Source organism: Equus przewalskii, chromosome 6 (genome assembly GCF_037783145.1).
Source record: "Equus przewalskii isolate Varuska chromosome 6, EquPr2, whole genome shotgun sequence".
Taxonomy (NCBI): domain Eukaryota; kingdom Metazoa; phylum Chordata; class Mammalia; order Perissodactyla; family Equidae; genus Equus; species Equus przewalskii.
In genome coordinates, this window is record NC_091836.1 from 53,121,052 (window position 1) to 53,145,408 (window position 24,357).

At 52.6% G+C, this 24,357-nt stretch overlaps 2 protein-coding genes across 3 annotated transcripts in view; both read right to left on the reverse strand.

Annotated features, from left to right (window-relative positions):
* Window positions 1-24,357, reverse strand: part of HNRNPM (heterogeneous nuclear ribonucleoprotein M) — a 359,069-nt gene that overhangs the window by 39,337 nt on the left and 295,375 nt on the right. The gene's annotated exons all lie outside the window — the stretch shown is intronic.
* Window positions 782-15,052, reverse strand: MARCHF2 (membrane associated ring-CH-type finger 2). Of its 2 annotated transcripts, none has more exons than XM_070623848.1 (5): window positions 14,903-15,052; window positions 9,869-10,096; window positions 5,016-5,211; window positions 3,467-3,676; window positions 782-1,591 (listed from the first exon to the last, which is right to left on the reverse strand). In XM_070623848.1, exons 2-5 carry the CDS (start codon window positions 10,042-10,044, stop codon window positions 1,433-1,435), a joined length of 741 nt encoding a protein of 246 aa, XP_070479949.1. In that variant the 5' UTR covers window positions 10,045-10,096; window positions 14,903-15,052; the 3' UTR covers window positions 782-1,432. The 2 variants fall into 2 exon arrangements, with proteins under 2 accessions (XP_070479949.1, XP_008537047.2); XM_008538825.2 differs by lacking the exon at window positions 14,903-15,052 and adding an exon at window positions 14,596-14,870.

Below are 24,357 nucleotides of genomic sequence, written 5' to 3' on the forward strand. Positions count from 1 at the left end.
TCTTACCCCTCTGCCCCTCCGTCACGCTGCTCCAGCAACCTCGTCTGCCATGCTGCCCCACCACAGGCCACGCACACTCTAGCCTCCAGGCCTGTACCCTGTGCTGTTCCCTCCACTCCTGTGGCCAGGCTGGCTGCCGCTCGTCCTTCTACTCCCGGGCAGAAAGGGTTTTTCTTCCTCTGTGGGTGAGCCACATAACAGACAGGGATTCATGCCAAAATCAATAGAACATGCCAGACACTGTGCTGGCCCATCAGGGAGGTGCGATCTTGAGGGAGCGACCCCCCTGCTCCAGCCTCCATTTGCTCATCTGCAAATGAGATTCCTAAGAGAATTCGGGAACCCACCTGTCGGGGCTCCTCTTAGGATGAAATGTGGCCTGATGCAGAGAACCCTCAAAGGTTAAAAGCTCGGAAAGTGCTCAAACGGTGGATGCTGTTATGAGCACGACCATATTCTGCTGCTTTTCCTGAGTCCTCACAGAAGGGGAAGCATAGAGCTCAGCAGTGGGGCCATGCGGACCTGAGGGCAACCCAACTCCACTTTCTAGAGCTGTGGGGCCTCAGACAGAGGCTTCTCTGCTCTGGGCCCCTGTCTTGTCACCCTTAGAATGGAGGTGCTAGCTATTCCTCCCACCGATGATGGTAGTGAGAGTCAGAGGGAGGGTGCCCGTGCAGGCTCAGAGATGGGGAACCCTCCAGAAGTGTGGGCATTAGTCATTAGTAAGTATACCAGCGTGGCGGCTGGCCCATGGGAGATGCAAAGGAAGTGGAAACTTACGTATAGTGATTGTAAATCATTTATTATATAATCCCGCTACCTGCTCTTCACCTGAAAACTCAGACTTTGCTTCTTGCGGTGCGTTTCATAACAGATCCCTCAAAACCAGCAGAGGGCCTTTCTTTTCATTTTTTATTCTTTACCTCGGTGTGGTCCCTGACTCCCCTCGTGTCCCGGGTGCCTCACTTTGAGGCCTCGGTTCAGAAACGTAACTGACAAGTCCATTTTGTCCAGCAAGGCCTGCTTTTATTCATTCGGGGTGGGTTTTTGAAACGCGGTGCAACTTGATGAAGTCGAGGGTGCCGGGAAAGCGAGCCTGCCAGGTGCGGAGAAGCGCAAGAAGCTTGTGGAACCTCCCGGCCTGATGGACACCCTCAACTCACCAGGGCTACTGGCCCCGAAGGGACCGAGTGGACCTCGGGAAGAGATCAGGGTGCCTGCTCCATCGGAAGTTCAGGACCACGTCCGCCTCCTCGGGTATAACGGTGTGCAAAACAATCAGTGAGTGTCTTCACACGGGATCACAGAGTCAGCTCCGCTTGGTGTCTCTTGGCCTAAAAAGCATTCTGGCCGTGCAGAAAGAGTCGGGCAGTTTCCGTCCTTCCCAACGCCAGGGTATCGCCAGCTGCCCCTGGCCCCGCCAGCCTGGCCTTCACACGGGCGTCTCCTCTGCCACCTTCTTCAGGAGTCCGGCTGCCAGCAGCGGGGGCTGGGCACCCTCAGAGCCCTCCACGTCCTGGACCTTCAGGCGCACCTTCTGGTTGGTTCTTCTCCACTCGGAGTACAGCTGGCAATGGTAGCGGAAGGAGACCTGTAAGGCAGTGCAGGGGTGGGTGGGGAGGCCGGCCGGCAGCCTCCACCCCCGGGAGAGGAAAACTGGGTCCCCGAGGCAGCTGCCTGGGCCCAAACCAGGGCCGGGCCCATGCTTCCAGAAGCATCCAAGCCTTTCTCATACAGACTGTGCACTCACACCCATTCACTCTCCTGGGGCAGCTCCCCACCAGCGCTCGGGGCCCCGCAAAGCTAAGGGGGTCTGCAGCACGGAGCAAAAAACTCCCTTCTGTGTCTCAGAGGGTGGGGATGAAGTGATGCAGCCTCTTAGAAGGGGTTCCATGGCAGTGGGTCACATCGTTGCCAAAACACGGAAGCACCCAAGATGTCCTTCAGTAGGCAAATGGATAGACAGACTGTGGGACACCCAGACAATGGGATACTATTCATCTCAAAAAAGAAATGAGGGGCTGGCCCAGTGGTGCAGTGGTTAAGTGTGCACGTTCCACTTCGGCGGCCCGGGGTTCACCGGTTCGGATCCCAGGTGTGGACATGGCACCACTTGGCAAGCCATGCTGTGGTAGGCGTCCCACATATAAAGTAGAAGAAGATGGGCACGGATGTTAGCTCAGGGCCAGTCTTCCTCAAAAAAAAAAGAAAGAAAGAAATGAGCTCTTAAGTCATGAAAAGATACGGAGGAACCTTAAGTGCATACGACTGAGCGAAAGAAGCCGATCTGCAAGGCTACATCCTGGATGATTCCAACTCTGTGACATTCTGGAAAAGGCAGAACGATGGAGACACTAAAAAAAATCGGTGATTGCCAGGGGCTGAGGGGATGGAGGGATGAATAAGAGAAGCACCGAAGATTTTTAAGGCAGTGAAACTACTCTCTATGATACCGTGATGATGCATCCATGTCCTGATAGATTTGTCCAAACCCAGAGAATGTGCCACACCAGGAGTGAACCCCAGTGTCAACTATGGACTCTGGGCGACAATGACGTGTCCATGTTGGTTCATCAACTGCAACAAAGGGACCACGCTGGTGCCATGGTGACTGTGAGGGGGGCTGTGGGGAGCGGACAGGGGGTACGTGGCAATTCTCTGCACTTTCTGCTCCCCATTTTGCTGTGAAACTTAAACTGCTCTAATACATGAAGTCTATACAAGACCATTGATAAAGAACTGTCAGTGGTTCATACTCTGACGAAGCAAGTTCCAAGAAATATTTGCACGGCTGGCGCCCAAAGCACGGTTCATAAAGGCAAAAAAAAAAAAAAAAGGTGGAAAGAGAAGAAAAACATTGGAAGGAATCCCAGTGTCCATCACAAGGGATTGGCTAGATAAATATGGTCCACCCACACGATGACTGGCTGTTGGGTGGCTGCCTGTTTTTTTAAAGGACATTAGGAAAGTGAACAGCAGCAGACTGCAAAGCAGGCCTTATGATTTCATCCTATTTGTCTTAAAAAAATACACGCTGGTGGATGCATTGCAAAATCATCGTGGAGAGAGAACGCCCCCACAGCTGGAAGGCAGTGGTTCTGCCCCAGGGGTGAGACCCTGGGGGACCTCAGGTCTCCCAGCAGGGTGCTAATGCCTGCCAGGAGCCTGGAGCGACACCCCCAGGGCAGTCTCTCTCAATCCCAGGGGTTTTTCTCGCAGTCGCTTCATCCTCCTCCCTCCCGGCATCTCCCCGCAGCCTGGCCGACTCTGGGTGGGCTCATGGGTGGTGGAGGCCACGCTCAGCACTGGGGAGCAGGTGCCCTGGTCCCCACAGAACAGAAGGCTCACATCAGGCTCAGGCTTCCCTGGCCCTTGGTGGGGCTCGGAATCTGGAACCCCTGAGACTCCGGGAGGTCGCCAGCAGGGAGCCCCCCAGCTGCCTGCTCTCCAGCCGGCGGCCACTCACCAGCGTCCAGAGGACATAGATGGTGAAGAGCGCGATGGTGAGGGCGATGAGCCCCACGGCCTCGAGCCGGCTGTGGAGCCGGAGGTGGTCCTGGGCGCCGCGCAGGCACAGCCAGCCCGAGATGGCGGCCAGTGGCGTGATGAACAGGAAGCACACCATGTCACAGCAGAGTGTCCGCTTCTCGGTCCGAGGCCCCGGGTCCCTCAGCCACTGCGGGGAGGAAGGGAGCGGGCGAGCTGCTGAAGGGTCTACCCGGCGCCCTCCCGCTGGCCCCGCTGGGGATGCGGTGCGGACCTCCAGGCCCTATGCCCCCCTCGGCTGACACCCATCTTGATTGCTGGGCCTGCAGGACCGTCCTCCTGCCTGGCCCCTCCCTCCATCCCTTCCTTCCTTCCTATGCTTGCTGAGCCTACGAGGAACCAGGCCCTGCTGGATGCTGGGCATTTCTGCCCCCATTTACAGATGGGGGAAACTGAGGGCACGGAGGGGCTGACTCATTTGTACAAACTCGCACGGCTAGTCATCCACAAACCCTGGACTAGAACCCAGGAAGTCTTGCCCCAGGGCCTGTGTGGCCTCAGCCGCTATGCTCCACTGCCTGCCACAGATGACGGGCCAAGAGATATGGGCTTCACTCATGGAACTCTGGAGAACAGAACAGAAAGGGTCCCTGCCAAACCAGAACTCCCTTGCTAGTCAGGAGAGGTATGAAGTGGGGTGGATGGTCAGGGAGGGGAAGCCCTGCTGTGGAGAGCTGAATGAGCAGGAGAAGCCACGTGAAGAATGGGGGAGATGGCACTCCAGACTGCAAGAATGGCATGTGCAAAGGCCCTGAGGTGGACATGTGTAGATTAGACAAAGTGCAGTGGGGACGAGGCTCGTGTGGCTGGAGCTCGAGGTAAGAGGCGGACAGGTGCAGGAGGGGCTGGCTCTCCCTCCCACCGTTCTCCTAAGAGCCCAGCTCCCAGGTGGGCCAGGAGCCTTTCACATCTCAGCCAGGGACATTAGCCTGTAGCTCTCAGCCACCCCCCTGCCAAGGAGGGCAGGGAGGAGCTGGAGGGCATCCAGCCAGCCGGGACGGTCCTGGGGAGCAGCAAGGCACCCGCCAGGCCTGGGAGTGCCCTATCCCACCCCATCACACTCAGGCTAAAGTCGAAGCTGGGTGTGGCCGTTCCCGCCTCCTTCCGGGCCACCTTCCTCCTTTAACTCGTTCCACTCCAGCCACTGGGCATCAAGGACACCAAGCTCCTCGTGGCCTCAGGGCCTCTGCACTTGCTGTGCCCTCTGCCAGGACCTCCCTTCCCTGGGTTCTGCTGGCTCCTCATTCCTCAGGCCTCGGCTTCAGGGGGTCATCTGAAGTGACCCAAACAGGGAGGGGGCCCAGGGTCTGGCCAGTCTGGAACCTCAGGCCTGGTTCCCCACCTCCATCAGCAGAATCTCCGGGGGGCAGGAGGGGTCCACCCGACAAGAGAAGCCACTGCCCCAGGCCCAGGGCAGTCCCCGCCTCTGGTCCCCGCCACCCGCACCAGCCTCAGGCTCCCGAGCGTACCTCTATGAGGGGCCGGGGACATTTCTCCACCACGAACTCCGTGTGGCACAGCTCGCAGTAGCTGGTGTTGGATGAGGAAAGCCACCTCTCTAGACAGCTCTTGTGCACGGCGCCCAGGGTGCCGGTGCAGCCACACGGAGACAGCAGGCTCTCCCCGTTGGCTCCCTCATGGCAGATGCGGCAGAAAGGACCATCGCTGGACACACAGATAGGACACATGAGCAAGGACCAGGCTTCCTGCTTATGCCTGCTCACTACCTGCTGGATCACGAACTCAGCACTGCCCCTCTGCTGCCACTTGGCAAACTTCTACTCATCCTTCAACACCCAGCTCCAAATGTCCCTTCCTTTGGGAAGCCTTCCCAGATTCCCACAGACGGAGTGATGTGCTCCTCCCCAGGGTTCTGGTGGCACCCTTTTAGGCCCAGGGTGAGCATCTCTTGTACCTGCCTGCCCAGTGTCCGCTCCTCCTTTTCCTGCAATACCACCTTCAATGTACTGGGTAACCACCCTGCTCTCAACCCTTGGTCCTCAGGGACTAGGGCAGAGCTGATGACACCGCTGATGACCTCAGACCTGACCAATCAGAACACTACACACTCCTGGTCACAAGGACCAACTCAGGGAAGGGCATGTGTGATGCAATCAGAGCCACTGGGAATTCATTCCTGAAATTCTTTTTTTTTTTTTCCCCCCACTAAACTCCAGAACCACAGGCAGCGTGGCTGATGTTAAGTCTGGAACTGCTGGCAGCAGCCTGGTCTCCACGTGGAGTCTGTGAATGATGCCAAACAGAGGAAGGCAGAGCCAAGACACGGGCAAGGGTGGATTCTCAAGGCCATCATCAGAGGCTCTGGATCTAGCCACACCTGAAGGCTGCACTACCCAAGAAACCTGAGCATCCAAGGAAAACAGCTTCCCGCTCCTGTGCTCTTGTGAGGCTCGGAAAAGAGACATAAAAAGCATCCCCAGGAAGCTGCTTCGGGGAAGTCTCAGCCCCAGCAGGGTCTCTGGGGATGCTGGGTCCTTCCTGGGGCAGCTCAGGAGGCTGGGGGAGTGGCCTTGGTGGGCCCAGAGGCTGTCCAGCACATGAGTCATTGTTTTCCAGACACTTCTGTCCGGAGAGCCACTGTAGGAACACACGAAGGGGGCGGAGCAGAAGAGCTGTTTCCCAGATAACGCCAGTTTCCCCTCCCAACTGTTTCTACACTTTTCTGAGCGTGGCTGGCGGTGGGCGGGGCCTGGCTGCCAGAACACAGGCGCTGGGCAGACCCCTCACGTCTGCCGTGCCGGCAGCCCTACGCCCCCCTCCACTCTGACCCCTCGCTCCCCAGACACACACCACGTTCACAGGGGAGCGATCCCTCCTCCGGAAACCAACCCCAGGAAGTGGAAGGGACGAGAACCTCGGGGCAGAGCCACGTCAGTTTGGGGTTTGTCCCGGGCATCCTACTCGGGAAGAGCAAGTTCCGAGAAAACAAAACAGAAACGGATTTGTTATGGAGCGTTTACGGACTGTGCACTACACAAAGGGCAACACGGGGATTAATTTGTCTCGTTCTTGCAGGGAGCCTGTGGAGAAGGTGCTGTTTCTGCCCCCATTTGACAGACAGGGAAACTGAGGCATCGAGGGGTTCACTTGTGTGTGTAAACTCACACAGCCAGTAGACCACAGAGCTGGGGTTTGAACCCAGGAAGTCTGGATCCACGGCTTGTGTACTCTGAGCCACTAGGCTATGCTGCCTGCCACAGACAGTGGGGCAAGAGAAAGGGGCTTCACTCACGAAATTCCAGCAGGAAAATGATGCACCCGATACAGATGAGAAGGAAAAGGGATGGGGGAGCAGGGGAGATACCACAGACTCCCATGGGGCTGCCCAGGGATGCTCCACGAGCAAGAGGAGATGGGAGATGGGGAGCGAGGGAGGGAACAGAAGCCGTGGGGAAGGCTGGGCAGAAGGGCTGGGGATGCGGCAATGCTGGGGCAGCTTCCAGAAAGGCCCGGGCCCGCTCACAGCCTGGTGGGCAGAGTGCCGAGGGCTCAGAGGGGTCCAGGGGCCCCACAGCCTGGCCCCAAGCCTGAGTTTCTGTAGATTGTCTTGGCCCCAGAGACGCCTCCTGGCCCTTCCTCTCTGGCCTCTGCTGGGTTCAGGGTCCAGAACTTTCCGCCCCGCCTAGTCTCTGCCATGTGCCCCCAGGGCCCCAGGTCTCCTTGGAAGCCAGATAGAGGGCTTGATTTTTAGGAAGGCGCCGGCTATGACATCCTTGAGCCCCACTCCTGCTTACTCTCTGTTGGCAGGCTGGCTAGAAGGAGTTACAGGGCGAGGGCAGGGGACGGTGACCTGCCTGCGTGGCCTCTGCCAACCCCAGCACCTCCCAGCGGCAGCAGCGGCCGGAAGATCCTCATTTGCTCCCGGGGAGGCTGGCACGGAGGCTGTAGGGAAGGCCACGTCCCTGGATGACGACAGCTCTTGGGAGAAACAGCGGCCTGCTCTCCGGGACGGGAGGTCCCGCCCTGGCCTTCAGCCCCGCCAGGTTTGGGTTGAGTGGCATCAAAAGGCAGACGGGAGAAGCCGCCGGCAAGGAGGCCAGAGCAGCTCAGGAGGCCCTGTGGTCTCAGCGGGCATGGCCGTCCCACCCGCCGCTCGCCTGGGTCTCTGGGGACTGCAGGAGAGGCTGCTGGGACTCAGTGAGCTCCTCCTCCCCGAGTCACTCCCCACCGGAGTGGGGGTTCAAGCCTCAGCCCTGCTCAGGGACACTGACAGGAGTCCGCCTCCCTCTGGGCCTCAGTTTCCCCAGCTGTCAAGAGGGAGAGTAGGGCACAGTGGGGTCAACTCACTCAGCGCCCCTCAGGAACCCCGTGTAGGGAGACCCCAGCTTCCGTCAGCTTCCTCCCGGGCCACCTGTCCTGGCAGTGCTGGCTGGGAGGCCCCAAGGGTGCTCTGGCTCCCAGCCTGGCTGGACCAGCAGAGACAGACCCCATCCTGACTTCAAGGGTCTGATGGAGACGCAGAGCTAAAAACCAGCACCCTGGAGGAAGCCCAGAAGCCCAGAAAGAGAGCTCCCGCTCTCATGGGGCGCAGGCAAGGCTTCCCGGAGGGCGTGACGCCAGGCAGAGACAAAGAGTGTGAGCGCTGTGAGCTCCCTCAAAGCCCTGCGAGGCCTCCCCTGCTTCTCTTCCTGTCTGAATGAGAAGCTTCTGAACTAATCCTGACACCTGCGACACCACGGGTGAATGGAAGGCATTACGCTGAGTGCAATAAGCCAGGCACAAAGGGACAAATACTATATGATCCCACCTGCACGAGGGCCCAACGGGAGTCACGTCCAGAGAGACAGAAAAGAGATGGTGGCGCCAGGGGCCAGGGGAGGGGTGGGGAGTTTTGTTTCATGGGGACAGACCTTCAGTTTGGGAAGATGAGAAAGTTCTGGAGACACATGGAGGGGATGGTTGCATAACCACGTGAATGAATTTAATGCCACTGAGCTGTGCGCTTAACCATGGTTAAGGGGCTGGCCCGGTGGCACAATGGTTAAGTTCGCATGCTCCCTTTCGGCGGCCCGGGGTTCACAGGTTCGGATCCCAGGTGTGGACCTAGCACCACTCGTCAAGCCACGCTGTGGTGGTGTCCCACATATGAAATAGAGGGAGACTGGCACAGATGTTAGCTCAGCAACAATCTTCCTCACGCACAAAGAGGAAGACTGGCAACGATCTTGGTTGAGATTGGTGAGGGCCAATCTTCCTCACAAAAAACAAACAAACAAACAAAAATAGTTAAGACGGTACATTTGATGTTAAGCATATTTTACCACAATAAACAAAACTGAGGGGAAAAAGCTTATGAATTAAATCGTAGCCAATAAACACAGCAACAACAGGTAAAACTTGAAAAACTGAAAGAAAAAGAAATCACTTAGAATCCTACTCCTCCAGCCAATCTGGTAACTGTTTGAAATCTAAGTGAGTTAAAATGGATTCCAATTTGTGTGGGGTTTCCTTAAAACTCCCTTCTTTGGAAGTGATGACCAATGAGTGAAGCAGGCTGATTCTGCTCACAGGTGGGTATCGAAGGCCAACACCAAGGTTTTTTTTTTTAGACATGCTTTTTGGTGAGGCAGATTGGCCCTGAGCTAACATCTGTTGCCCATCTTCCTCTTTTTTTTTTTCCTCCCCAAAGCCCCAGTACATAGTTGTGTATCCTAGTTGTGGGTCCTTCTAGCTCTTCTATGTGGGATGCCACCACAGCATGGCTTGATAAGCAGTCTGTAGGTCCAAACCTGCGAACCCTGGGCCGCCGAAGCAGACCGAGTGAACATAACTGCTACGCCACAGGGCTGGCCCACCAGCAATGGGTTTTAAATACTTGTATAGAATGCTTGTGAGGCAGCCACCCCCGTCCTAGGCTTTATGTGGACCATGGCAACGTGCTTTCAGAACTGCTCCGGGAGGAAGGTATCCCCATCTTAGAGACACCGGGGGAAGTGACTTGTCCTGGGTCACACAGGGAGAGAGGTCTCCATGCAGGATTTGAGCCCAGGCACCGTGAGCCCACAGCCTACACTCCTACCCCCTCTTTATACTGATTCGCCAAAATCTGAGCTCCTCGCCAACGTTTAATCTTCAGCTTTCACGGCGTAATCTGGAGTTTCTGCTTTTCCTAAAGAATCAGGCCCCGCCAGCCGTGGGCCTCCTGGCCTCCCATGGGGTAGTGACTCATTGAGCCCTTTCTCTGGGAATCTGCCCACCTGCCCCTCCAGATGGTTGGACTTCTGACCCCAGACTGGGAGGAAAGCACTGGGCCCAGAGAGCCAAGCCACTGAGGACAGACACCTGCTCAGTCCTCACTCACCTCGGCCCATCCAAGGCCCGGATGACAGTGGAGAGGAGCCGGCCGTCCCTTGATGTCACCTGTGCCACATACTGGGGTGGCCCAAGGCCCGTGGCCTCCACGATCTTGGAGAAGGAGGGGCTGCCGGAGCAGTCGCACAGGGAGCCGGGGAGGTGGCAGCATTCACCCGTCGTCATGGCCACAGGGAGCCCTGTGTCCTCAGGGCCCAAGGCCCATGGTCCCAGGAGCCTGGGGAGAGGCGGGCAGGGAGATTAAGGGCAAGGTCAGTGAGGCAGACACAGACTGAGGTTTGAATGCAGCTCTCTGAGCCTCAGTGGCCGCATCTGTGAGATGGGGGTATAGGGTGAGGATCCAGTGAGGACCCCCGAGCCCAGGCCTGGGGCACACCTGAGGCTCTAACTCTCCTAAGAAAGGCCAGCCGGGTCCAGCCCTCAGTGCTCGCAGGCTGCCCCTAGCATCACCTTTCCAGAGACAGTAACGGCCCCCCCACAGTTATTGAGCACCTGCTGTGTGCCCGACCCTGTGCTTGGCGCTTTCCTGGGCCGGAACCATGCCCGCCAGCCATGTAGTCTTGTTTTCCGCAGACCGGACTCCCAGTGCTGGGCTCAGAGAACAGAGCCTGCCTCTGAGTGGGGCAGAATGAGCTAGAAACTGGGCCCCGCAGACCAAGATGGTGAGTTCCCTTGACCCTTCTGGTTCTGGGCCTCTCGCAGGGCTCTGAACTCCTTGATACCTCAGGCCATGAAGGAAGTGACCCAGGCTGGAGAGGACCAGGGAGGCCTCTGTCCCCTCCAGAGCAGCTGCTCTAAGGCACATCTCTGTCCCGGAGGAGAGGCCTGTGGGCAGCAATCTCAAGTCTGCGCTGGTGGTGACTTCAACAGGATCCGCCCCGACCCCAGGTCTGACCTGCCAAAGGGATCCTTGGAACCTCCTCCTCCATCCCTCCTCCATGCCTCCTCCCCAATCCCTCCTCCTCCATCCCTCCTCCAACCTCCCCCATCTCTCCTCTATTCCTCTTCCAAACTCCTCCCCATCCCTCCTCCAACCTCCTCCAACCTCCCCCCATCCCTCCTCTATTCCTCCTCCAAACTCTTCCCCCTCCCTCCTCCAAACTCCTCCCCATCCCTCCTCCAAACTCCTCCCCCGTCCCTCCTCCAAACTCCTCCCCATCCCTCCTCCAAACTCCTCCCCATCCCTCCTCCAAACTCCTCCCCATCCCTCCTGCAAACTCCTCCCCATCCCTCCTCCAAACTCCTCCCCATCCCTCCTGCAAACTCCTCCCCCGTCCCTCCTCCAAACTCCTCCCCATCCCTCCTCCAAACTCCTCCCCATCCCTCCTGCAAACTCCTCCCCCGTCCCTCCTCCAAACTCCTCCCCATCCCTCCTCCAAACTCTTCCCCCGTCCCTCCTGCAAACTCCTCCCCCTCCCTCCTCCAAACTCCTCCCCATCCCTCCTGCAAACTCCTCCCCCGTCCCTCCTCCAAACTCCTCCCCATCCCTCCTCCAAACTCTTCCCCCGTCCCTCCTCCAAACTCCTCCCCCGTCCCTCCTCCAAACTCCTCCCCCATCCCTCCTCCAAACTCCTCCCCCATCCCTCCTCCAAACTCCTCCCCCGTCCCTCCTCCAAACTCCTCCCCATCCCTCCTCCAAACTCCTCCTCCTTCCCTCCTCCAACCTCCTTGCTCCATCTAGCCAGTGAGACTTGTGCATTTCCCTCTGAGAATTTCATGAGAGTAACAGAGGCCTCTCTAGACGCCCCCTGGAAGCCAATACAGGTGTCCTGGAGCTAAGGATCTCCGTCTCCTACTGGTCTCATCCTCAGGCCTTTGTCTCCGGGAGCTGTGGCCCAGAGACCCCAGCAACACTCACTGAGGTGCCCCCACCCTCGGCTTTTACCAACCCCTGCCCGTCAAAATCTGAGACCCCAAGAGAGAAGAAAAGGGAGAAAAGTAGCGTAAGTCATTGACGAACTTTTTGCGCCAGGACAGTCTGGCAACAGATCAGCGCCCTCTGAAAGCTCAGCCAGAAGCCCTCCTGACCCAGCACGCCCTTCCGGGCCTCCACCACTGGGCCGTTGCAGGCCAGATAAGCCACTACAGGCGGCCCTCCGTGTCCACGCGTTCCACCTCCGCGGATTCAACCATCCGCAGATCAAAAGGCCTACGATGGTTGCGTCTGTACTGAGCACGGACAGACTGTTTTTTCTTGTCATTATTCCCTAAACAAAACGGTATCACACCTATTTCCACAGCATTTCCATCGTATTAGTTATTAGAAGTGATCTAGAGATGGTTTAAAGTACATAGGAGGATGTGCAGAGGGTAGACGCAAATACCAAGCCATCGTCTATAAGGGATGTGAGCATGCGCAGATTTTGGTATCTGCTGGGGTGGGGTGGGGTGGGGTGGGGTGGGGGAGTCCCTGGAGCCAATGCCTCGAAGATACGGAGGGATTACTGTATCGCCCTGAGTCAGGAGCCCCGGGGGAAGGCTGCGTGACCGAGATAACACGCTCGCCGGGCAGCGGCTGGGCCTGGCCTGTGGTGTGTGCCCCTGTCCCTCCTGAGGGCCTGCGACCAGAACTCCCAGCTCTGAGGTCAGCAGGGGAGCCCCAGGGCTACTGGGGGAAGGCACACAGAGGGGAAGCCACTCCTCCTGCCCCACAAAGGACCGGTCTGAACGTTTCTGCAAGTAACTGGGCCTTATAAGAACCATCAGGGGCCGGCCCAGTGGCGCAGCGGTTAAGTTTGCTCGTTCCGCTTCGGCAGCCCGGGGTTCACCAGTTTGGATCCTGGGTGTGGACATGGCACTGCTTGGCAAGCCATGCTATGGTAGGCGTCCTACATATAAAGTAGAGGAAGATGGGCACGGATGTTAGCTCAGGGCCAGTCTTCCTCAGCAAAAAGAGGTGGATTGGCAGCAGATGTTAGTTCAGGGCTAATCTTCCTCAAAAAAAAAAAAAAGAACCATCACAGCTCCTGTACATGTTAAGCTCTGCTATTTCTTTTATTCTTAGAGGAAAACAAAAACCCATCTGGTAAATCTGCTAACACACCAATGAGCAAAACAACCCCAGCAGCTGTTCTTTATTACGGACCTACTGTGTGCCAGGTGCCAAGCTCACGGAGTCTAAATAGTTCTTATAAGTGTCCTCTGCAAAGGTCACCTCCCCTGGGAGGCCTTCCCTGATCACTCTGGCCACCATTGGTGTCCACATTACCGCCCTCCCAGAACGCGCCCCTCTCCAAAAACGCCCTCGGTGTTGGTTTACTGTGTAACCGCCTCTGTCCTCCGTGCTTCCGTGAGCTCTGTGAACGAGGGACCAGGCTGGACTTGCTCTCCGCCACCCCCAGCGCCTGGCCCTGCGTCTGGCACAGAGTGGCCACGTTAATTGTCGCTGCGTTCATCTCTTGGACCCTACTCTGTGTCACAGCAGTGGCAGAACCAGGTCTCTGGACCCCAGAGGGTCTGCCAGCGCCCAGGGGAGGAATCAGATATGTTTAGAGGCTAGAGGTCTGTGCAAACCACAGAGGCTTGGGCTTACAAGAGGCCAAAGTCGAGACTGGCCCCAAGGATGGGGTGGCTGCAGGCTAGGCTCAGCTCTGGAGCTGCAGAGATGGGGGCTGAGCCAAGGTCCCAAGCAAACCGGGCCCAGTGCCCGGGAGACGAATTTCACCAAGTCTTTACAACAAACCTATGACATAAGTCCAATAAATGACCCCATGTGACAGCTGAGGAGACTGAGGCTCAGAGAGGGGCAGCTACTTGCCCAAGGTCACACAGCTAAGAAACAGCACCAACATTTGAACTTAGTCCACTGAGTGGGTCTGGGACTCAAGACCCTTGAGTTCTTTTAAGTCCTGACTCTGGCCCTGATGCTGTGTGTCCTAGGACAAGTCGCTTGGCTTCTCTGGGCCTCATCCTTCTCCTCTGCCAAATAGGTTGACGGAGTTGGTGGACTGAGTCTGCTGAGGGGCTTCCTGAGAAGGAGCCCCCAGGCTCGATTCCTTGGCTAGGCATGTCTGGGGTGGCACTGGGACACCACAGCCTTTCCACACCTGCCCAGCCTCCTTCTTCTGAGGGCAGGAAACTGAGGGCAGAGGACTCCGAGGACCCTAACTCCTCACAGTGTCTCTCAGGCCAGTTGCTTCACTCTCTGTGCCTCAATTTTCTCATCTATAAAATGGGGGTCACAATGACACCCAGCTCAAAAATCCGTAAATATGAAGAAGTTGGTAAATATTAGCTCTTGTTACAATCACCGCCATCAGCTTACAGAGCTGTTGAGGGGGTTTGATGAGACAAGGCACAGTCAGCACCTGGCATACAGTAAATGTTCGATAAATGCTCACCATAATTATTTTTCAGGATAAAGGTGGAGCCTGCGAAATGCATTCATTCCCCTTCACTCACCAAGGAGAGGCTTCGTCACTGGAGGCCAGGTTCTAATCCTAGCTCTGCTCTCATTTGCTGTGTGGCCCTGGGTAAAAGACTTGACGTCTCTGAGCCTCGACTTCCTCATCTGTCTAACGGGAAGCTTCCTAGCACTTCCACCTCCGACGGTCCCTGGAGGACTAAATGAGTCAGTCACATACATCCTGGCTACCCAGTTTGGGGCACCCACTAACAGTCAGGCGCTCTGCTTTGTACACATTCCCGGCTCATGAGAATATTGACTCTTTTCCAGGCACAGCCCCTCTGAGAGGGAGGTTGGGGAAGGACACTGACCGCTTATGGACCGCCTACTGTGTGCAGGGCACTTTCCTCCTCCGCCACCTCCAACAGCCTCATGAGATCGGCGCCGGGATGACCCGGTTTCACAGATGGGGAAACCAAGGCTCCGAGAGGCGCCTACTGTGTGCCGGGCCCCGAGACCTGCCGCCGCCCTGGAGACCGGACTGCGAGCCCCTCGTCCCGGGGAAGGCGGAGGCCGAGGGTGCGAGCCCGGCCGTCCTGCCCGGGGGCCAGGCTCGGGCCTCGAACCCCGGGCCGACCCGCGGACTGGCGCCCCTCGGCCCCGCCCGCTCGCGCCTACCTGATCCGCGGCCGGGCCGGGCGGCCGCGCAGGCCCCTCCGCTAGCCCCGGCCCGGGTCCCGGCCCGGCCGGTCCAGTCGGCGCCGCTCGCTCCGCTCCGGCCGGCACCTGCGTCCGGACACCGCCCGCCGGGCCGACGGCGAGCGGGCCAATGGCGACCGCCTCTCGCCCTCACTGGCCAATCGCCGTGCACGTCCCGCCCTGGGGGGCGGGGCCAGAGGCGACGGGGACGTCCTGGGCCGCACAGGCCCCGCGGCGCCGCAACTGCTGGCTCCGCCCCTGCCGCGTCCTGGCTCCGCCCCCGCCCCTGACCCCGCCCCCAGCCGTGACCCCGCCCCAGCCCGGCCCGGGGCGCGAGCGGGGCTAGTGGCGCCACCTGCCGGCGACCAGTGCCTGTTAATTAATAAAATCGTTACAGTATTCAACGTGACGCCGGCCAAGGAATTGATTTATGGGTGCTCATCACCTCTCTTGCGCTTCTCATCGATCCCGGGGGAGGGAGGGACCGCGTGATCACATTTCACAGAGGGGAAACGGAGGTTAGGGGGCCGTGGAAGAGCCTAAAGCCAACATCATTATTGATCATTCATTTATTCCTTCATGTATACAATAGATTCATTCATCAGATGTCATAAACATCAATCAGAGGGCCTATTATGAGCCAGGCACTGTGCTGGGAGATGGGCACACAACGTTGAGTAAGGCAAATATTGCTGCCCGCATGGACCTCGATCTAGGGAATGAGACAGACCATTAACCAACTATGTAACTAATTATTAATTACAAAGGTGATAAATTATAGCAAGCGAGGGGGGGCATATCATGGAATAATTTGGAAACTGCAAAAATATTTCCTTCAAGAAGCAATTGAACTGACAACTAAGGTGTGAGAAGTTCAGCACATGCAAAGGGCCTGAGGTAGAACGGGAGAATTGTCTCATTGTTCCTTTCTTCCCTTGGCTCAATACTTAGGAATATGTAGATCAGCTCAATTCCCTCAGTTAAATTCTGTTGTGTTGCACTGGCTTATATTTTTAAAAAATGGAAAGATAGGGGCTGGCCCGGTGGTGCAGCGGTTAAGTTTACACATTCTTCTTCAGCACCCTGGGGTTCTTGGGTTTGGATCCCGGGTGTGGACCTACACACTGCTTGTCAAGCCATGCTGTGGCAGGCATCCCACATATAAAGTAGAGGAAGATGGGTACAGATGTTAGCTCAGGGCCAGTCTTCCTCAGCAAAAAGAGGAGGATTGGCAGCGGATGTTACCTCAGGGCTACTCTTTCTCGCAAAAAAAAAAGGAAAGATAGACCATTTAACATTTTTTAAAAGTTACCTCTAGAGGGAAGAAGTAGGATGGAGGGGACAGAGAGAGAAGCTAGACCTTTAAAAAGTATATCTTGTTTTATATACTTGACTTTCCAACCATGTAAGTATTTTCTATAATGATAAAACAAAATTTTAAATGTAAATATAGTGCTAAAAACAAAAATTAAATAAAGTGAACAAACCTGTGTATCTAGTTAGTGACAAAACAATACAGAGATGGAATCTAGTAACTTTAAAACACAACAGTTTGACTGGACATACCACTGCTATGTTGTTATTGATGGTGTTAAAATTGGTATTCTGAACTTATTGCCTATCTAGTATCGGATAAAGCAAAGAAGTAATTATGTTGGTGTCAAGAACCAGGATTTTCAGAGGGCGTGAAGGAGATGTAAGATTGATTATGTTCAATTAAAACCCGGTCGTCTTGAATTTGAATTGGACATATCACGATAAATTTTACCTTTATAAAAAGCAGACGTTTCCTAGGTCTGTTCTCTGAAAAAGTCCCCACTGAAACAAAGACTGAGCTCGAGCTTGTCGCAATGAGCACTCCCTAAGCCCAAATTGTGGTCTCTAAACACCATTTCCAAGTGGGAGAACCGGGAAACCTTGAGGAAGCAGCTGATTCTGGGTCTGGGGCGGGAAATGTAGAAGATGCACCTGTCGCATCTTGATAGACCAGAAACCACATGTCTTCCTCAAAGACGTTACCTAGCAAGGTAATGTGGATGGAACCAACTAGAAGCAGCTCTCACTGGCCACAGAGGAGACAATTTGGACTTTAAAAAGGATAATGATTACAGTAGATCAAAACACATCAAATGGTTAAATCCACGAACTTGGGTTTTTCAAAAATTCTTATCTTACGATAATGTCAAATTTACATAAAAGTTGCGGAAGTGAGACATAGAGCTCCCATTAGCACTTTGCCTGGAGTCCCCAATGGTTAACATTTCGGAATCTTCTGAATATAAGGTACACACGTGGTGTCTCATTAACCCTTAACATTTCAGGTATATTTCCTAAGCGTAGGCACGCTCTTCCACAAAATTGTGGTACAACCTTCAAAATCGGGAAATTCATAGCGATCCAATATTACCATGTAATTCCCAAGTCCCGTTCAAATTTTCCAGTAAAGTCCTTTAAAGCCCCAGCCTCCATCCCAGATGACACATCGTATTTAGCTGTCTCATTCAGTCTCCTTCAGTCTGGACGAGTTCCTCAGTCTTTCCTTGTCTTTTGTGACCTTGAAACTTTTCAAGATTGTGGGCTCGTTATTTTGTAGAAAGCCTCTCAATTCGTGTTTGTCTAATGTGTCCTCGTGATCTGGGACAGGAACCACAGAAGTGACATTGTGTTCTCGGTGCAGATAACAGGAGGCATCGGGTGTTGATTTCTTCCATTACTAATTATGTTAACCTGGTTAAAATGGTTCTGCCAGGTTTCTCCAATCTGAGTTAGTGTGTTGTCAATAAGTGCTTTAGGGGAAAATATTTTGAAACTACTTAAATATCCTGTTCCTCAACAAATCTTCACCCATCAGATTTAATATGTTTTGATGACTCTCGCTTGAGTCAATTTTTGTTGTTGCCGTTGTTAGCTTAGATAAAGGGAGTTTTATTTATATTTATAAGAATTCTGGAGGAGGATGGCTGCTGGCATCGGCTTGGCCAAATGATGATAAGGTCAAAGACTCTGAGATTGTCTTGACCTTTCTCTCATGGTAGCAAGATGTCTGCTGTGGCTCCAGGCATCACATCCTCAATCAAAGCAAGAAGAGAGGGGCAGGGCGATGTAAGCCAAGCCTGTCTCTTTAATCAGGTAATAGTTGGCATATGATGATTTTTCTAATTCCATCTTTGAGCACTTCCTTACTTACTGGCTCAACAAGATGTTTGAGGGTAGTTTTCCTTTAATTTTTACCCAGCCCAGCTCTGAATCGACATTTCTCCAAGGCGGCCTTTTTCTTTTTAGTGGGGAATGATATTTAGAAACTAAGATCTGGGTCCCACGTGTGCTCATAGCTACCTCAGTGCCACTAATTCTTGCTTCTTTCATTGTAACATGTATGTAATATGTATGTACCTATATACATCTATCTGTCTGTCTGTCTGTCTATCTATCTGTCTGTCAATTTATCTTTAAAACTCTGGCTGCACACCAATACCTCTAATTCTAATCAAACATCAAGATTTATCCCAGTTCCTGGGATACATGTTTCTGACTTCTTTCTCTGACTATGAAACCGAGCTTCTGTGATCCTCCGTAGAGTTACTCATTTTCCCACCCCCCGCCTCCTGGAAACTCCTAGATACACCAGCCACAGCTCAGCCCCAGTCATATGCTTCCTATCCCATTCCACTGCCAGGGGGAACTCTGGTTAAAGGCTTGACCCCCAACAAGGGAGCCAAATCCACACATTTTAACTAAAAAGAGAACTTACCAGTCACTTTCGAAGGCTATTGGAAACCAACTCAAAATCTTGAAAATTATCAAATTCGAAAACTGACAAGTGAAGGAAAGAATTAAGTGTTTACACTGACCTATACAATCTGTGCCTCAGGGTAACCACATAGACGAGGGGAAATTTCTCTTTATAGAAGTATTCCAGAAATAAGTGAAAAGGGAGAGAATTTGAATCTCACTGTGTTTCTGACTCCTAATGGATTAGGAGTCTGGGTGATGCTCAGCAGCTGTAAACACTATAACTGAGAAGCACACTGACACGATCTGCCTCCCAGGGGATCTGCGTGACACCAGTGTGAAGTTCTAATCTCAGGTCTGCTCAGCCTCTGGGTCTAACTATTAATTTACAGGAAATGCAGGGGACAAAGGGATACGTTTTATTTTCATTTTTTTGCTGAGGAAGATTGGCCCTGATCTAACATCTGTGCCAATCTTCCTCTCCTTTGTATGTGGGACACCGCCACAGCATGCCTTGATGAGCAGTGTGTAGGTCCACGCCCAGGATCCGAACCCACAAACCCCAGGCCACTGAAGTAGAACGTGCAAACTTAAGCGCTATGCCACTGGGTCAGCTTGGGACATGTTTTAAATCTCCATAGGCCCATAGAGACAGAAAGCAGGTTAGTGGTTGCCAGGGGCTGGGGAGGGGAAATGGGGAGTAACTGCTTAATGGGCACTGGGCTTCTTTTTGGAGTGATGAGAAAATTGTGGATCAGATGGTAGTGAAGGGTTGCACAATTTTGTGAATATACAAAAACCACTGCATGTACTTTTAATGCATGAGTTTTATCTCAAAATCTTGAAAAGCAAAAAGCAAGACACCATGGATACAAATGAAAATGAAAACATACTATACCAACTCATATGGGTGCAGCAAAAGCTGTACTAAGAGGGAAATTCATCGCCATACAGGCTCACCTTAACAAACAAGAAAAAGCCCAAATAAGCAATCTCAAACTACACCAACTTGAATTAGAAAAAGAAGAACAAAGAAAGCCCACAGTCAGCAGAAGGAGAGCAATCACAAAAAATCAAAGCAGAAATAAATGCTATTGAAATGAAAAAAGGCAGTAGAAAGGATCAATGAAACAAAGAGCTGGTTCTTTGAGAAGATAAACAAAATTTGCAGAACCCTAGCCAGACTTAGAAAGAAAAAAAGAGAGAAAGCTCAGAGAAATAAAATTAGAAACAAAAGAGAAATAATGGATACCACAGAAATACTACAGATTATAAGAGAATACTATGAAAAACTATAAGAGAATGCTATGAAAAACTATATGCCAACAAAATGGATAACCTAGAGGAAATGGATAAATTCTTAGACTCTTACAACCTCCCAAAGCTGAATCAAGAAGAAATAGATAATCTGAACAGACCAATCACAAGGAAAGAGATTGAAACAGCAATCAAAAGCATCCCAAAGAACAAAAGCCCAGGACCAGACGGCTTCCCTGGGGAATTCTACCAAACTTTCAGAGAGGATTTTTTTTTTATTTTAAGATTTTATTTTTTCCTTTTTCTCCCCAAAGCACCCCGGTACATAGTTGTATATTCTTCGTTGTGGGTCCTTCTAGTTGTGGCATGTGGGACGCTGCCTCAGCGTGGTTTGATGAGCAGTGCCATGTCTGCGCCCAGGATTCGAACCAATGAAACACTGGGCCGCCTGCAGTGGAGCGCGTGAACTTAACCACTCAGCCACAGGGCCAGCCCCCAGAGAGGATTTAATACCTATCCTTCTCAAGCTATTCCAAAAACTGAGGGAGGATGGAACACTTCCTAACACATTCTACGAGGCCGACATCACTCTGATACCAAAGCCTGACAAGGACAGCACAAAAAAGGAGAACTACAGGCCAATATCGCTGATGAACACAGATGCAAAAATCCTCAACAAAATATTGGCAACCTGAATACAGCAATTCATCAAAAGGATCATACACCATGATCAAGTGGGATTCATACCAGGGACACAGGGACGGCTCAACATCCGCAAATCAATCAATGTGATACACCACATCAACAAACTGAGGAATAAAAACCACATGATCATCTCAATAGATGCAGAGAAAGCATTTGACAAGATCCAACAGCCATTTATGATAAAAACTCTGAACAAAATGGGGATAGAAGGGAACTACCTCAACATAATAAAGGCCATATATGACAAACCCATAGCCAACATCATACTCCATGGGCAACAACTGAGCGCCATCCCTCTGAGAACAGGAAGAAGACAAGGATGCCCTCTATCACCACTGTTATTCAACATAGTCCTGGAGGTTTTGGACAGAGTGATTAGGCAAGGGAAAGGAATAAAAGGAATCCAAATAGGGAGGGAAGAAGTGAAACTCTCGCTGTTTGCAGACGACATGATCTTATACAGAGAAAACCCCCAAAAATCCACTGGAAAACTAACATAAATAATTAACAACTACAGTAAAATTGCAGGGCACAAAATCAACTTATGAAAATCAGTTGCATTTCTGTACTCTAATTACGAACTTACGGGAAGAGAACTCAAGAATACAGTTCTATTGACAATCGCAAAAAAAAGAATAAAGTACCTAAGAATAAATTGAACTAAGGCGGTGAAAGACTTATACCATGAAAACTATACGACATTATTTAAAGAAATAGATAATGACATAAAGAGATGGAAAGACATTCCACGCACATGGTTTGGAAGAACAAACATAGTTAAAATGTCCATACTACCCAAAGCAATCTACAGATTCAATGCAATCCCAATCAGAATCCCAAGGCCATTCTTCATGGAAATAGAACGAAGAACCCTAAAATTCATAGACGGCAACCAAAGACCCTGAATTGCTAAGGCAATCCTGAGAAAAAAGAACAAAGCTGGAGGGATCACAATCCCTGACTTCAAAATGTACTACAAAGCCATAGTGACCAAAACAGCATGGTACTGGTACAAAAACAGGCACACAGATCAATGGAACAGAACTGAAAGCCTAGAAATAAAACTGCACATCTACAGACAGCTAATCTTCAACAAAGGTGCCAAGAACATACAATGGAGAAAAGATGGTCTCTTCAATAAATGTGTTGGGAAAACTGGACAGCCACGTGCAAAAGAATGAAAGTAGACCATTATCTCACGCCATACACACAAAAATAAACTCAAAATGGATCAAAGACTTGAAGATAAATCCTGAAACCATAAAACTCCTGGAAGATAATATAGGCAGTACACTCTTTGACATCGAACTTAAAAGGATCTTTTCGAATGCCATGTCTTCTCAGACAAGGGAAACAAAAGAAAAAATAAACAAGTGGGGAGTTCATCAGACTAAAGAGCTTCTGTAAGGCAAAAGAAACTAGAATCAAAATAAAGAGACAACCCACCAATTGGGAGAAAATATTTGCAAATCATATATCTGACAAGGGGTTAATCTCCATAATATATAAGGAACTCACACAACTCAGCAACAAAAAAACAAACAGCTTGATCAAACAATGAGCAGAGGATATTAACAGACATTTTTCCAAAGAAGATATACACATGGCCAATAGGCGCATGAAAAGATGTTCAACATCACTAATCATCAGGGAAATGCAAATCAAAACTATACTAAGATACCGCCTTACGCCTGTTAAAATGGCTATAATCACTAAGACTAAAAATAACAAATGTTGGAGAGGGTGTGGAGAGAAGGGAACCCTCATACACTGCTGGTGGGAATGCAAACTGGTGCAGCCACTATGGAAAACAGCATGGAGATTCCTCAAAAAACTAAAAATAGAACTACCATACGACCCAGCCATCCCACTGCTGGGTATCTACCCAAACAACTTGAAATCAACAGTCCAAACATGGAGGCGCCATAGCTTGGTGCTCACAAAGAGAGCTCTAGGGTTGAAACCCACCTGCTTATTACTAAGTCTGGGACCCTGGGCAAGTCATTTAACTTCCAGCCCCTATCTGTAAACCAGGGCTCATAAATGATGCCCATCTCTTAGGATCGTTGTGAATACTAAATTATGACATGTGAAAGACATTTTTTGTGGAACTCAAGTCCTTTATATGTCATAATTTATTTAGGTTAACAGGATTCCGCAAAAAATTAAACACAGAATTACTGCATGATCAGCTATTCCACTTCCGGGTAGACACCCAGAAGGATTGAAAGCAGGGACTCAGATATTCGCACAGCCGTGTTCATAGCAGCATCATTCACAAGGGCCAACAGCTGGAAGCAACCCAAGTGCCCATCAATGGATGATAGATCAACACAATGTGGTCCATCCATACAAAAGACTATTATTCAGCCTTAAAGAGGAAGGAAATTCTGACACTTGCTATGACATAGAGGAACCTTGAGGACATGATGCTTGGTGAAATAAGCCAGACACAGAAGCACAGATCCTATGTGACTCCACTTACGTGAGGTCCCTGGAGGAGTCACATCCCTAGAGACAGGAAGTAGGATGGTGGGGCCAGGGGCTGGGGGAAGGGGATGGGGAGTCAGTGTTTCACGGGGACAGAATTTCAGTTTGGGAAGATGAGAAAGTTCTGGAGACGGAGGGTGGGGCTTGCATGACAATGTGAATGTACTTAGTAACACTGAAGTGTACGCTTAAAAATGCTTAAGATGGTCAATTCTGTTACGTGTATTTTACCAAAATATTTTTTTAAAAAGACTTCAGAGCAGTGCCTGGCACGGAATGAGCATGCTGTGTTTGTTCAATCACTGAAATTACAGTCACTGAAATAGCATCACTGGACCGCGACCCCCAAGGGCACAGGGTCACCTCAGTCTCGTCCCCTGGTCTGCGACCCAGACCTGGCCAATTGCAGAGGCTCCAGAAAGATTTGATCTCTTGGCTGCTTAAAACCCTTCGGGCGCCCCGTGCCTTCACCTGGTCCTCTTGAAGCCTCTGTCCATGCTCCGCCCTCTCCATGTCCCGCCCACCCCCAAACCCAGGGCAGTCAGCACCTCTGGGTCTGTGTCAACAGCCCGGGGTGGCGGGTGGTCCTGGAGCAGGCAGGGCACCACCTGCCTGCTAGGTGCGCCAGACGCCCACTCTCCCATTGCTGGCCTTGCCTGGGATGCTCCCTCGGCCTGGAACACGCTCTAGCTCACTGAACTCCAACGCCCCTGCCTGAGCAGCCCCCTGCGGCTCAGAGCTCTTCTAGAATGGTGTGGCAGGGTTTGCCCATCCCTCCAGGACATGTGGCCAGAACCCAGAATCGGGAGGGTTTCTGGGGGCTCTCCTAGGTCTCGGGGCACAAGAGGAGCTTCTGGAACAGCCACGGCACTCAGGCAAGGGGGGACACACAAGGAAGGGGTCATGTGGTCAGCTCAGGGACGGAGGTTGCGCCCACACAGGCCTGGGCTGGGGGCTGGCCACACCTCCTCCAGAGCAGGAACCAGCCCTCAGGCCAGCCCTGCCCACGTGGACAAGGGGAGAAGCCGGATCCTGTGAGAGGCAGAGGGGCACCCAGGCTACCCTCCTCCCCTCTGTTACCAGCATCCCTCCACTGGGCCCTCCTCAGAGGTCCATCTGGGATGCAGACAGCTGGGGTGGGGTCAGCAGACCAACAACCCCCAGACAAGCCCCTCTTGCCAGGCCCCAGGTGAGGAGGCGGCCAGATACGCAGATGGAAACCATGAGCGGCCCAACCCCCAGGGCTGGGA